Source organism: Solanum verrucosum, unplaced genomic scaffold (assembly GCF_900185275.1).
Source record: "Solanum verrucosum unplaced genomic scaffold, falcon-dt-bn FXZP01000034.1, whole genome shotgun sequence".
Taxonomy (NCBI): domain Eukaryota; kingdom Viridiplantae; phylum Streptophyta; class Magnoliopsida; order Solanales; family Solanaceae; genus Solanum; species Solanum verrucosum.
The window spans coordinates 290,836-305,979 of NW_026019959.1; the positions used below are offsets into that span (position 1 = coordinate 290,836).

General features: G+C 33.9%; 3 protein-coding genes across 4 annotated transcripts in view; 2 read left to right on the forward strand and 1 right to left on the reverse strand.

Annotated features, from left to right (window-relative positions):
* LOC125814861 (phenylacetaldehyde reductase-like) overlaps positions 1–15,144 on the reverse strand; it is a 147,533-nt gene that overhangs the window by 85,570 nt on the left and 46,819 nt on the right. The gene's annotated exons all lie outside the window — the stretch shown is intronic.
* LOC125814858 (polyamine oxidase 1) lies at positions 1,514–8,000 on the forward strand. The gene is made up of 10 exons (XM_049494306.1): positions 1,514–1,645; positions 1,822–2,071; positions 2,149–2,277; positions 2,363–2,424; positions 2,517–2,671; positions 3,825–3,968; positions 5,001–5,150; positions 6,514–6,768; positions 7,245–7,326; positions 7,411–8,000. Exons 1-10 carry the CDS (start codon positions 1,594–1,596, stop codon positions 7,617–7,619), a joined length of 1,488 nt encoding a protein of 495 aa, XP_049350263.1. The 5' UTR covers positions 1,514–1,593; the 3' UTR covers positions 7,620–8,000.
* Positions 9,112–14,680, forward strand: LOC125814856 (probable glycosyltransferase STELLO1). Its single transcript, XM_049494303.1, has 3 exons — positions 9,112–11,011; positions 13,734–13,860; positions 13,936–14,680. Exons 1-3 carry the CDS (start codon positions 9,324–9,326, stop codon positions 14,401–14,403), a joined length of 2,283 nt encoding a protein of 760 aa, XP_049350260.1. The 5' UTR covers positions 9,112–9,323; the 3' UTR covers positions 14,404–14,680.

Here is a 15,144-nt window from a genome sequence, read left to right on the forward strand (position 1 = left end):
GTTCAAAATAAGTGAATTGTTCAAAGTTCAAGAGAATTGTTGGAATTTTTTTCCATTTTTGCCCCTCATCTCATCTTAATTTCAAGAGAGTTAATTGTTCATATTTATAATTTTATTTTGAATTATTAATATTTTCAAAAATAATTTGAGAATAACTAAAAGGAAAAAAGTGGAAAGTGATGTTCGATTTATGTCCTAATTTTTTTCTTAATGGGTGTGCCGTGTGCATTACCTTAATAATTCACTTATTTTTTAATGAAGAGAGTAATTAATTTGAAAGGAACACAAGGAGCATTTTATAATGTTATCTTTATAAATTTATAATTAAAATGACGACATCTCTTATTGCAAATTGATCTTAAACAAAAAAACAATTAACTAATTTGTAAATGCAATTTACCACCCCTTCTCAAATTAATTGTCCCTAAATTTTAGGATTTCAAAGCTAAAATTGATTCAATTGTTTTTAGCTTTACCCTTAATAACAATACTCCTATATATTCACATTACTATTTATGTGGATTGCATCATTGCTCCAACAAATGGAAGAATCATACATGGAGCACATATTGAGGGAGACTAATATAATGGTAGATCTATTAGCAATATATGAAAGAAAATTAAAGGATCCGAATATAAAAAGTAATTAGTCTTATGTTTTTTAAAGCATCTTCTTCTTTTGTATCATCTGCTCTCGATAGAGATATTGTGAAAACTACATCATCCAGATTAGTTCATCTATTATATGAATAAATCTTATTATTAATAAAACTATACCGTTAATAGCACAATATTTAAGTAGAAGCCATCACTCTACTTTTATTAAATATGAGTAACTTAATAAGTTATATCTAGTGTGAAAAAAGGCAAGACAATATTTCATCTCTTTCATATTAGATGAATTGTTGAGATTTTCTTATTGTTCAAAATTAATAAATTAGTTTTAAAAAAATATTAAGACTTTTTACATGATATTTAGATCACAAAATTAAAGAATTTCAATACATTTTACTTATTTTTAAATAAGAAAATTCAAAATCAGTAATTAACTCTTTTACATTTTATGTTCAAAACTTATTTTTTTTAAAATTCATGCTAAATCAGAATAACTCAAACAAATCGATCCCATCCTTCACCAAAACCATAAATTACAAGAAGAAGATAATCAACAACAAAAAAAAAATAAACTTGCTATAAATCCTTAATATAAGTAATACAACAGTTTTTTTTAAAAAAAAATGATTTTTTATTGGATAATTCTTAATACAGTAAAAAGTAGTAGTAGCATAGAGTAAATTAAGGGAGAATAGATTCGAAAAAAGACAAAAAAAAAAAGGAAATAGAGGGCGGAGATTCGAAAAAAGACAAAAAAAAAGGAAATAGAGGGCGGAGATTCGAAAAAAGACAAAAAAAAAAAAGGAAATAGAGAGCGGAGATTCGAAAAAAGACAAAAAAAAAAAGGAAATAGAGAGCGGCGTTCCCCTAATAATCTGTTGAAACCAAACTATAAAAACCGCCTCCCGCTATATCTTCTCCTATTATTATCTCTCTTCTAAAAACTCAACATTCAACACACTCTCTGCTTCCTCTTTCATGGAAACTCCCCGTCGGTCCTCTGTAATCATCGTCGGAGCCGGAATCTCAGGTAATTTATCGCCGTCAATTCCGGCATTTAAGTACAAATATATGCGAAAAATTACTACTTACTTGTCAAATCTGAATTCTGGATCTGCAATTCTGTTTTTACATGCTTCTGCATTCACCGGAGAGAAATGTGAATTTTGATTTGTATTATTGTATGTGTGGATCAATTTTATGTAGGATTAACGGCGGCGAAGGTGTTATCGGAGAATGGAGTGGATGATGTGGTGATATTGGAGGCGGCTGATAAGATAGGCGGTAGGATAAGGAAAGAGGAATTCGGCGGAGTAGCGGCGGAACTCGGTGCCGGTTGGATCGCCGGTGTCGGCGGTAAACAATCTAATCCTGTATGGGAACTTGCACTTCAGGCCAATCTCCGAACATGCTTCTCCGATTACAGTAATGCTCGTTACAACATCTATGATCACAGGTTCGTAAAAATTACTAGAAAAAAAAGAGTATTTCAACTGTGAACTGTTCTTAAATTGATTTTTTTTTGTGTTACAGTGGGAAGATATTTCCAAGTGGAATAGCGGCGGACTCGTATAAGAAAGCGGTGGACGCAGCGATTCAGAAACTGAGAAGCCAAGAAGGAAATCATAACGAAGACACCGAAGATGCTGCTGAAACGCCGTCGTATGATCAACAATTACTCATACAACAACACTGTTTTTTTCTTATTTTAACAAAAAATGACATTTTCGGTTTTTTTTTTTTGCAGTACTCCAAAAACACCAATAGAACTGGCGATTGATTTCATTCTCCATGACTTTGAAATGGCAGGTCAAATTTTCAATTATCAATTGTATTTTTTTTTAAGAGAATAATAATAATTAGGAATACATTTTTTACAAAAGAGGTTTTGAATTTTACAGAGGTTGAGCCAATATCAACATATGTGGATTTTGGTGAAAGTGAATTTCTGGTTGCTGATGAAAGAGGATATGAACATTTGCTTTATAAAATGGCAGAAAATTTCCTTTTTACCTCTGAGGGTAAAATTATGGACAGCCGACTCAAGCTCAATACGGTAATTTATATTTACTCTTGATGGGTCAATTTATGATGATGATGATGATGCAACTGATAAGATTTTTGAAGATTTATTTTTTTATTGCATGGTGTAATTTATCATTCCTTTTCTTTTTTTGGGTCTGTTAAGATTGATTGATGACCCACCAAGAGTCTCCAGAAAAGGACATTTTTTACAATTATTTTTATCTTTTTAATTGAAAAATCTTCCTAAATGTGCTTTACTAAGCAAAAAGGATATAATTTTTAAGAGATTTTCATCACTTGTGAAAGTAATCTCGTGACAGTTTGTTATTGGAAGATGGCATAAATCAAGAAAAGTAAAAAGGCATGGAAAAGGAAAACGAATAGCCCATGAAAGTGATTTTCGATTCATACAAAATAAAGATCTCTTTTTTTATGTGTGGATTCATTTGTTTGATATGATGATAAGAGTTAAATAAAATGACAAAAGACTTGTTTCTCATCATTATAATGGGTACCATAAAGAGAGAACTTTCCTATTCTAACATATTATACTCCCACCTTGTCAATTTAGGTGATACTTTTCCTTTTTAGTTCTTACTTAGCATAATTAAAAATAATTTTATTTTAAAATTCATCTTTTATTTTTAATAATATGATTTGCATTCACACAAATATTTAAGTATATTTTTAAATCACAAGTTTCAAAGGTCGTCATTTTTTTTTAAATATCATGTTAAGTCAAATAGTGCCACATCCTATGTGTGTTATGACACATAGGATATGTGTATCTACTTATTCAATTTTATACAAATTTAAATGTTTATTTGTGCACACCAAAAGTTGGAGAGATTAGATGTCAGCTGAAACTAAATTAAATGGCATATTCATGTATGATGTCTAGTATTCATTTTCATCCCTTTAGAAAATGGGACTTTTACATAAATGCAATCAAACGTGGGTCCAAAGATCCACTAAATGTAGCAAAGAGGAGGCTAACCAACTGATTCAACATACAGTGTTATGTATTTCTTACTTACTAGTTTTGACTTAGTAGATGAGATTGGTTTTTTGTCCTTTTTAAGGGTGTCTAGGCCACTGTGTTTGTTTGTGTTGATGTTGTGAAATGATGCATTTATGATGATATTGGTGTAGTAATTCACAATTCACGGATGATATTGGGGCAGGTTGTTCGGGAAGTGCAGCACTCGAGAAACGGCGTTTTGGTGACTACAGAAGATGGTCCCCTTTACGAAGCCAATTATGTCATTTTGTCTGTTAGCATTGGTGTTCTCCAAAGCGACCTCATTTCATTCTCACCCCCTTTACCTGTACGTCTCCCAACTCTTTCATTCCGCATATGTTAAATTGAATTCAATATTTTAATCTCACATATCCATATCCATAAAGTTGAATTAGAGAAAATCTTTATGTCTGCCTCCCCCCGCTCTGCCCTGGCCTGCTAAATAATTTAATGCCAACACGTATATTTGGTTCACGTGCACATGGATGGATTGGTGAGATCTTAAGTCTTTGATGTTCACAAAAGGTACATTGCACTTATTACAGTACAATAATGTTAGTAGTAATAGGTTGAGGCTTATGGCTAGGATTTAATATGGGAGGGGTCCCCTGTTTCCTGTTAGACAATCTAAAGTTGGTCACCTGCAAATTATTGAGATTCTGAATCTATGGGATATTAAATACTCAACAGGTCAGCATTTCTAGACCGTGAACTACCCACATTAATTTCTGAACTTGCTTATTAAAATGGACTCCACTCATACATTCATGATTTAATTGGTTATGTGCCAAGTATGGACTACTTGAACTGTAATGTGCAGTTGATATACAGCTTCTTTTCTTGATGTGGTTTCAAATTGGACCATTTCCTAAATTTATTATTTTTATTTAGTGGAGTAAAACCTACCAATACATTAAAGAATCCAGATAGTGATGTTGCTTATTATCAATGACAATTCGTAGTTGTAGCTAATAAAAATAAATAATTGTCTTTTTTCTTTTCTTTTTTGATTGATTAAATAAGGTTAATTGATGCAAAGTGTAGCAGAACTTCAAAATTACTAGTTGTCAATGTCTAAATCAATGATATATTTAATTGATAGCGAACAAAACAGGTTGGTTAGCAGTACTTGGAGTAACTTTATTTGTTTTTAGTGAACATAGAAATCTCTCTTTTGCTAGATAAACTACTTATTAATTTTGTAATCAAATTATTAATGAAACGGTCAATTGTTTAACATTTTTTCTTAGTGCGGTTTCAAATACACTTGATATCAGCTTCACCATTTGTATTACTAATTTTTAAGTTATGCTCTTATCTGTATTAATAATTGAAACAGAGATGGAAGATGGAAGCCATCAGAAACTTGGATGTGATGGTTTATACAAAGATCTTTCTCAAGTTCCCTTATAAGTTCTGGCCTTGTGAACCTGAAAAGGAGTTCTTTATCTATGCTCACGAGCGAAGAGGCTACTATACTTTCTGGCAGGTTTGCACAATTTATTGTCATAATCTTGTATCTTTTTAATGCATAGTGCTGCATTCTTTTAGTTCATTACTTGCATGACACCTTCTTCATCTTAGCCTTTTTTCAAGTCCTCTAACATTCAGGGATATGGTTGATAAGAGGACTTCTTTTTCATTCTCTTCTCTGTCCAAAGAGAAATTATTATTTAATACAAAGATACTGCTACCTTGCAACAAAATGACTGCCTTAAAATACTATAAGGGGCTTAATAGTAGGGTGACTTTGCTTCAAGTATCTTTCCTTATTATAATCTATTATTTCTATATATTTAATCACCATAAGGAATCTGGACCTTGATGTCAAGCTCATTCTATGTATATTTCCTAATAAGACTAGACCATGTGTGACAGCCGTAATTTGTCTGTCTAACAAATGGATTAACGCAGGAAACTGATGATCTGAACTGTGCTTTAGCTAATATAATATGCAATGTTGTCAATACTTGTGATGATATGGCCCACATTAGGTACTTTAACATTTTATTAACATCAAGTAATCCTGGCTCTGTACGTGCGGGAACGTGCATCTTAATGAATCTGGAGAAATTTGCAGACTCTTGTTTAATCTACTACCAGGCACTTGACTTTGCAATCACAGAATCCCATTGTGTCAGTGTCATCAGAAGTACATCCATACAGTATTTCTAATATATAGTATAATGTGTTTGCATTAGCTTTGCAGTTCTACAATTCCTTTTCTCTGGCATAAGCAGTACTGTTGATGGGGTAGCTCAAATTATCTAAATGTGTTTATCTGTAGGATTAGATCCAGTTACCTTTTTTTCTTCTTATTAGCACAGGTAGGTGAGGCGTCTGTTCTTGATATAAATATATATATATATATATATATATATATATATATATATATATATCCCAGTAACTAATCTCAGAGGTTCTTGATGAGTTTAAAAATGATGTCGGTCCTTCTGATGCACTATGTTATTCCTGAGCACCACTTCCTTATGTGAACATCAGTATAGTGCTTAACTTGTGTACATCTATTGATTAGGCACGAAGAAATTTCTTGGTTATACAATTGTACACTCATCTGAGCATAATTTTGGCTTCTGCGTACATACACATAACATAAAGTGCTACTCTTTTTACGAAACTTGACCACCAATTATTTATCTTAAGATATCTCATCGAGAGAATACAAGATTACATTGCATCAACTTCAGATTACTGTTTTTTCAGTTGAAACTTTTTCAACTAGCTTTATAATATGGAGGACCTATTCATTCGAAGGCTGCTGAATGCATCATCTAGTCATCATTATGTGCTCCTAGCTGTTTGTTAATGTTGATCTGTTTTCATGTCATCAGCACATGGAAAATGCTTATCCGGGCTCCAATATGCTGGTGGTAACCCTGACAAATGGTGAGTCAAAACGTGTGGAAGCTCAATCTGATCAAGACACATTAAGAGAAGCAATGGAAGTGTTAAGAAACATGTTTGGGCCTGACATTCCCGACGCCACCGACATATTAGTCCCACGTTGGTGGAATAATCGGTTTCAGCGTGGTAGCTACAGTAATTACCCCATATATGCAAATCATCAACTCGTCCATGATATTAAGGTCAGCAGTCTTCTTCTTTTCTCACTTGGCAATAGTAATTTTACAGCGTCCAATCTAAACAAATTTACATAATTTAGAATAATTGTCACGAGACTATTGACAATCTTGATTAAATTGTACAATTGTGTCATAGAAGAATTGTCTCATTTGCGAGTCTTCTATGTCAAGAGTACATAGAATAGGACTACTACATAGAAAAGACTGCCAACTCTAATATTCAGAGACTGTTTGTTATATTAGCAAAACAACGTTCAAATTGAATTGAGCCATCAAACTTTTGGGAACACCTGTATATAAGTTGATTTTCAAACTTTCCTCTAACTTATTTAAATTACAGAACTATCAATTGGAACCACAATGATAGTGGAAATAGCTTCCTCAAACTTCTGATTAGCCAGTGTAATGGGGAACAAACTATGCTTGAGAAAACTACTTCTTTAATGCTCTTGTTGCAATGACATTCTTTCTTTCATCAGGAACCAGTGGGGCGGATATTTTTCACAGGAGAACACACAAGTGAAAAATTTAGTGGCTATGTCCATGGAGGTTACCTTTCAGGTTAGTTCAACTATAAAGAAAAACTCCATAGGCAACAATCAATTGGACAAAAAACATGATTTCATACGTTTCTTGGCATGGCAGGTATAGACAGTAGCAATGCTTTACTTGAAAAAATGAGAAGGGATGATGGAAGGAAGAATGAGAGTCAAGCTTTTCTGTTAGAACCATTGCTAGCATTAACAGGATCTTTGACATTGACACAAGCTGAGACTGTATCAAGTCTCCACAAATGTGATATTCCGCGACAACTCTTCCTTAGTAACAACAACTTGGCAGAGGCTATCTTATGAGACTAATGAACCTCTGGATATAATTTACTCTGACAGATGTTGCTATATATCCATCCAATCACTGATAAACTCGATTTGCTGGAGTCTGACAAAAAGACGGTACAAGTCCTTTGTTCCATTAACAGAAAAAAGGAGCAAAGAAACTTGAGAGAAGGATATAGGGTAGTTTCCAGGATATTCTTCATTGCAGATAACATACAATTGTTATTAGGAGTAAAGTCATAGAAAGGTATCATGCAGACTGCAGTACTAATGATATTCAGTACATGAAAATTAAGTAACAAGATGACTGATTATGTTCAGTTGCTTTTCAATCAATTATTATTTCCTAATGTAATCCTCAAGTTTGTATATCAAAACATAACTTTGGTTTTTGGTTTTCTGTCCAATTGAGATAGATTACTCTATATTTATTACCATTACTAACTCTTCAACTTTCAATTTCTTTTAGAATTGCTATATATCGTACACATTTATACACTTAAAATTTATTTAACAAGCAATATTTAGGAAAATAAACATTTTAAGTTGTAATAAAAAACCAATAATTCCATCGAAGAGCCATGCTGAGTCTTCGTACGCCTGTTTTACTAGAGATGTATTAAATTTACAAATACTAAAAGAAAGTGCTTTCTTTTCTTCAGACACAAACATATTATTGATTGTTTTATTCTTAAATTCCTTAATTATACTCTCTCGGTTCATCTTTACTTGTTCATTATACAATTACTTTGGAATATCTAACAATATTTGTTCAGTTTATAAAATCAATGAATAATTCATCATTTTGTATTTGTTTTACTCTTGCTATTAAATAATATTTATTTTTCAATGTTTAAATGACTTATATTTAATAAAAATGTAAATTATAGTTGGAGTAGTTGTTTGAAAATGATTTACCAGAGATATGACCCCCTTTTATTATAAACAATGTTCATGATATCCAAAAAAGTTATTTATATCTTAACTACTTTTAATCTTTTTAGTTTGGGAAAAGGCTCATCAAATATATGATCGTATTTTGAGAAAAGATTTATTTATGACATCGTTAAAAGTTTGGTTCATTTATGTTATTTCAATTTGAGAAGAGGCTCATCTATGTCATTATTTGTTAACTACAAAAAGTTTCGATTTTGCAAAACTTTTTTCAACACGTGGTCAATTATGATTCGGCCACTTCCTTAATCAATCATTTTTTTTTTTTAAAAAAGACTTAAATATATCATAAACTTTTAATGGATAACATAAATGAATTTTTTTTAAATTCGATTATATATTTGAGCCATTTGTCTTTTAGTTATAATAAAAAATTTAGTTGTTACAACAGTGACATTGATTGATAACCAGCTACCAATAGAAAACTAATTAAGTAAAGTTATGAGTCTCACGCGCCGCCAATTCAAACGCGTGTAACATTGAATACCGAAAAGGAAATGCTAACAAACAAACAAAACTGTCGGTGTGTCTTACCTTCCTGTTGAGTGAATCTGCGATTCAAGCTCAAGAACCCCTTTACACTGCAAAGGTGAGACTCACAGTCTTAGATCACAATATATACTTTTTTATTTTATCAGTTCAAGTTGAAAGTAGTAGTAAATCTTGTTATTTTCTTCTTGTTTTCTTGATTTGATTTGAAGAAGACGAAGTGGGTGTGGTGTTAATGAGCTTTAAATCTAATACCCATTTCAGAAAATAGTGTATATAATGATGGTCCAAGATCATTCATCTCCTAAACCCTCAAAACCCATTTTTATGAAACACAAAGTTTCACACTATTCTGAGACTAAAAATCTTGATTTTTCCACATGGGTATCTGAGAACTCTGTTAAACTATTTGTTGTTTCGTTGTTGACTATTAGTGTGGCAGCCCTGTTTTACTTACGTACCTCTAGTGTACCCACCACAATCCTATGCTTCCAAAATTCCCACCAAAGTCAGCCTCAGAAACCAAAGTTACCAAAACTTGATCTTGATTCGGTTCAGCCTATTGTAGATAAGTCGTCTCCCTTTTCGTCGTTTCATTCGGAGCAATGGATTATTGTGTCTGTATCAGATTACCCATCTGGTCCACTCCAGAGTCTTGTTAGGTTAAAGGGTTGGCAAGTTCTTGCAATAGGCAATTCGAGAACCCCGAAAGATTGGAACTTGAAAGGTGCTATATATCTTTCTCTGGAACAACAAGCGAGTTTGGGGTTTAGGGTGACGGATTTCCTTCCTTATGATTCTTATGTGAGGAAGAGTGTTGGGTATCTTTTTGCAATCCAACATGGTGCAAAGAGAATATTTGATGCTGATGATCGTGGGGAAGTGATTGGTGGGGATCTTGGGAAACATTTTGATTTGGAGTTGGATGGTGCTGCTGCTAAGCAGCAGAGGATTTTGCAGTATAGTCTTGAGATTGAGAATAAGACTGTTGTTAATCCTTATATACATTTTGGCCAAAGGTCAGTTTGGCCTAGAGGATTGCCACTGGAAAGTGTTGGTTTTGTAAATCATGAAGAGTTCTATACTGAAGTGTCTGGAGGACGACAGTACATACAACAGGGAATATCAAATGGGCTACCTGATGTTGATTCGGTTTTTTATTCTACAAGGAAGGTTGGATCAGAAGCACTTGATATTATATTTGATGAACATGCCCCGAAAGTGGCATTGCCTCAAAGTCTAATGGTGCCAATCAATTCATTCAACACGTTGTTTCACTATAATGCATTTTGGTCATTGATGCTTCCAGTGTCAGTGAGCACAATGGCTTCTGATGTCTTAAGAGGTTACTGGGCACAACGGTTGTTATGGGAAATCGGTGGATTTGTTGTGGTGTATCCTCCTTCGGTACACAGAGATGACAAAGTTGAAGCATACCCATTTTCAGAGGAAAAAGATTTGCATGTAAATGTGGGTCGCTTGATCAATTTTTTGGTTTCTTGGAGATCTGAAAAACAAGGGCTGTATGAGAAAATCTTAGAATTGAGCCATACAATGGCACTAGAGGGGTTTTGGAGCGAGAATGATGTCAAATTTACAGCTGCATGGTTGCATGACTTGGCTGCTGTAGGGTATCAGCAGCCAAGACTGATGGCAGTACAATTGGATCTGCAAAAGGCAACTGTTCAACGTGGAGATAAAAAGGAATTCATCCCCCGAAAACTACCTTCTGTACATCTTGGGGTTGAGGAATCAGGTACGGTGAATTATGAAATTGGGAACTTGATAAGGTGGAGGAAGAATTTTGGCAATGTTGTGCTAATTATGTTTGTCGCTGGACCCGTGCAACAAACTGCATTAGAATGGAGATTGTTATATGGAAGAGTGTTCAAAACTGTGGTTATTCTGTCAACACAAGCTGATGCAGATCTTGCTGTTGAGCAAGGACAGTTGGACCAAGTATACAAGTAAGTATACATCATCATTCTTTTCATTATACAGTGAGTGTACTTATCCCTTGTTAGAATTTTAGTAATTAGTATTACCATCTAATGGAATGTCTTCTCAAGGATATGGGGAACACAAAGTATTACTTCCCATCATTTTGCAGCACATTTTCTATGTCCACATAATTTTCTGATGCATACATTTTGACATCCTAAAGCATACATCCTCACAGGAAAAAATTGGCTTTCTTTCTCTTTTGGTTTGTCCAAGTATAGTTGTCATGTTTCCTTAAATTGAAATTTTTTTTATCCCTCAAGCTATTGAACTAATCAATCAACTACCTTTTAACCCATTAAACGCATCGTCTATATACCTTTTGCTCTATTTGGAATCATTTTATTGCTATACTAGGTAATCCATATTTATGAGACAAATGAGGGGTTATCTATAATTAGAGGTTCTCTAAATCTTACCTTTTTAAGTTCTATAAATCTTGCACTTATGTACCCTGCATCGATGTACAATCTATCAGTCTAAACAGAACTTTTGAACTCCTCAAAATACCAGACTTAGCATAAGTATAACAACAAGTATGGATCCTTTGCTTCCATTGTGTTCTATTGTTCACTAGGTATGTATCGATTCCAAGATATTGCTGATCTTTTGGGATAACCTTCCTCCATTATCTTCTTCAATCATCATAGTATGGTACCTGTAGGCTGGTGCATTTTGAAGTGTGCATAATACATGGCCAAACAATATCTGGTTATCCTTATAATTTTATCCTTTTAGGTGTGCTACATATACCATCTATCCATGTGCTCATTTCTAATTCTATATAACCATATATCCAGTCTAATGTTTGTATTTGATGACACTCATCTTGTGGATATGGGCCTCCTAGGCATTTCCATGTAACATTACTGGTCTCACAACCATTCTATATTATTTATCTTTCACTTTGTTAGACATCTTCACATCGATGATCACTCCTGTAGCTCCTCCATTTCAACCACATTTTTTGTGATATTTCTTCATGTCATGCCACTGTCTTTGTGATTGAATTTTCTACCTTTAGGCACCAAAATCCAATCTAATGTACATGACTGTCAGTCTTCTTATGGGAACTGTACTTGTAGTGCAACTATTCTGCCTTACTTCCACTCATGTAATTACTCTTACTTTCTAGGGTACATCTTCGTACTTCCAACTTTTCATTGACGTCTTTGTTAGTGTCGTCAATTAATATCATCTTCAAATAACACGCCCCATGAATCCTCATCTTGTATACTATTGGTTAGTTAATCCATAACTAGGGTAAACAAGTAGAGGTTCAAGGTAGATCCTTGATATAAAACAAAGTAATGGGGAACTTTTTGGTATTACTCCCTTGTACATATCATTTATGGCATTTATATATTTGACATGGATTTCTTTCTTCTAAAACTTGTATGACTCACTTTTGGTACTACAGTTGCTGGATAATTTTGTTTATTCCATTGTTCTTATTTATCGAAACTGAGATACTGTTTCTCCACTCATTTAATAATGTTCCTCCCTTTAATATAACATTAACTCGTTAGTTATACAACTTCAACTTCTCCAAGGCATTTCCAAACCTATATAGCAATGCCATCTGGACAATTACACACATAAAAAAGGAAGGTGTGGTATCTTTTCTTGATTCAAAGCACAAAGTATGGTGTAAAGTCTTTTGGATGATCTTATGTATTTGATTGACTGTAGTGAAATCTAAACTGTTGTAGGAAATATGCTCTCGTCCATGGGAAATCTCATTCTCTTACCGTCTCATCTTCCACTTGTTAATTTGTCTCTTGGAAATATATTGCATATAGCTTGCCTCCAAGCATGATGTTTACATTTGACTTCTCCTCCCTTTTACTTGAATAGTTGGACTGGACTTCTCCCAGCTTGGGTAGTAAGAACATTGACCTCCTTTGTTCTTAACTTCTATTCACAAGGAAAGCTGTAAATTATCCATGAAAAATATGCTCTAGTCTACCACTAGGAAAGAATATCATCTTCCAGTAGCTAGTATGTCTTAAGAAAGGGTGAGACAGAGAGATGTAGTTAATTGCTGGTAGCATGTTGAAATGAAAGGTCTCAAGTTACATCTCTTGGAGCTCTTTTTTCCAGTATGGTCATTTACTGGCATAACTATAGTGAGATTAACAGAAATTTGATGGGTATGAAATTTAAATGGACCAGAGATGGTGGAATTGGCATCCTGTAGTAGAAATACAGATGGCATGTTGATTATGGAGTAATGCTACAGCCTACATGTGTATATACAGTCTGCAGCTGGACACCCCAAGCTAAGAATACCTACCAGGCAATTAAAACTTTACTCCCCAACTTGAGATGTGTATTAATATTTGTACAATAATTCCTAATTCATCAAGATTAAGCTGGCTAACAGTTATAGGTAGTATTCCTTAATGAAGAAGAAACTGTTAAATCCTATTTGTAGTAATATATGATATTGTGAAACTTTCGCACGAAACTGGTCACAATCTGCAAATATTCTGCTTTTTTCGATGAATGGTTCATGGTGACTTGTACATTTCTTTCTATTGTGTAGCCATTTTCTGTAATTTATAATAAGACATGTTTAATACAATTAGTACTTAGAACTTGTTTGTTGCTTTGTAAAAGTTGATCAATTCTATGTTGAAGGAGTTGATTTGTACATTTGTTGCTAACACTCAAATCGTCTCTCAGGTATCTTCCAAGGATACTCGAAAGATTCAATAGCACGGAAGGATTTCTCTTCCTACAGGACAATACAGTTTTGAACTACTGGAACCTTTTGCAAGCCGACAAATCTAAGTTGTGGATCGCCAATAAGGTAATATACCCTTTACATCATGAATTTCAATTATCTCAAAAGGCAAAATATTCATCCCACAATCAATTGAATCAGGTGCCTACGTCTCGAAACATGATTAACGGAAAGGACTCTTCATGGTTTGTAAAGCAAGCAGAATTGGTGAAGAAAGTGGTAAGCACAATGCCCGTTCACCTCCAAGTCAACTACAAGGAGAGTGGTCCAACTGACCAGAGCATCGCCTTGTGCGGCTCTGAGGTGTTCTATGTTCCTCGGCGTTTTGTTCAGGACTTTGTTGATCTAGTAGACTTAGTTGGTGATCTTGATATACACCAGAAAATTGCTGTACCTATGTTCTTCATGGCCATGGATTTACCTCAGAATTTTGATACCTTGCTGAATAAAATGGTTTATAAGACAGGAGCATCGTCTACCAATTCATTGAAACTGTATTCTGCTCAAGTACCAGCTGTGCACCCATTGGCTGTTTCCACTGAATCTGAATTTATAAAGTTGATAAGACTCATGGCAGCAGGTGACCCTTTGCTGATGGAATTGGTTTAGGATCTCATGTTATTGTGAAAATATTAGAAGTTGTAGAAGACAACATCATGTACAATAGAGTTACTCTTCCAATTGCTCATTCCCACCTTGGAGGAAAAAGAAAAAAAAGGTAGAGTATATAGTGATATCTTGTAGCTCTTTTTACTTATTCATAGATGACTTTTAAGCAATCTCTATCAGTCTTTCAAGTGTGTATTCTTATAATAACTGCTTATTCCTCTGTTTGTCATCCACCTGATAACACCTTGACAATTTATGTACGACCTTAGTTGATTCATTTTTGTTTTTTTTATATCTTTTGTGGATTGTGGGAATTAGTTGATATTAGAGACAACTGTTGTGCAAAATATGTGCGTGTATTTGAATGGTTAAACTCGTGTACAATTGTCTGAATAATATACTAACAGTTATTTTCAGAGGAGATTGAAATCAGAAACTGAAATTGCAGTAAAGATGTTCCATTGATGAACCTTGCAGAAAGTTATTAACAAGAACAGTCAAGAATCTATGCAGTAAATGACTGAGTTGCATGATTGCAGGACAATGAAAGTTGATGGATTTGTAGTAGGAAAAGCTGTTCACAACAGGTAGTACTCACCAACTTCCTAGATTTGGACACTGCTAAAGACTGGGATGTCCCATGAAAACTATAGCTCTCTTTTCAATATCAGTGGTTGATGGTAATAAGGTGTATAACACTTATATGGGAGTTCAGTGGTTGGTAATCTCAGTGAATTATAT

What these genes read in the sequence shown, in the direction of transcription:
- LOC125814856 (XM_049494303.1), top strand. Translation starts at nt 9,324, where the DNA reads ATGATGGTCCAAGATCATTCATCTCCTAAACCCTCAAAACCCATTTTT. An exon ending in CAGTTGGACCAAGTATACAA is followed by an intron (nt 11,012 to 13,733) that starts GTAAGTATACAT and finishes ATCGTCTCTCAG; the next exon opens with GTATCTTCCAAGGATACTCG. An exon ending in AGTTGTGGATCGCCAATAAG is followed by an intron (nt 13,861 to 13,935) that starts GTAATATACCCT and finishes CAATTGAATCAG; the next exon opens with GTGCCTACGTCTCGAAACAT.
- LOC125814858 (XM_049494306.1), top strand. Translation starts at nt 1,594, where the DNA reads ATGGAAACTCCCCGTCGGTCCTCTGTAATCATCGTCGGAGCCGGAATC. An exon ending in CGTCGGAGCCGGAATCTCAG is followed by an intron (nt 1,646 to 1,821) that starts GTAATTTATCGC and finishes AATTTTATGTAG; the next exon opens with GATTAACGGCGGCGAAGGTG. An exon ending in CATTCTCACCCCCTTTACCT is followed by an intron (nt 3,969 to 5,000) that starts GTACGTCTCCCA and finishes TAATTGAAACAG; the next exon opens with AGATGGAAGATGGAAGCCAT.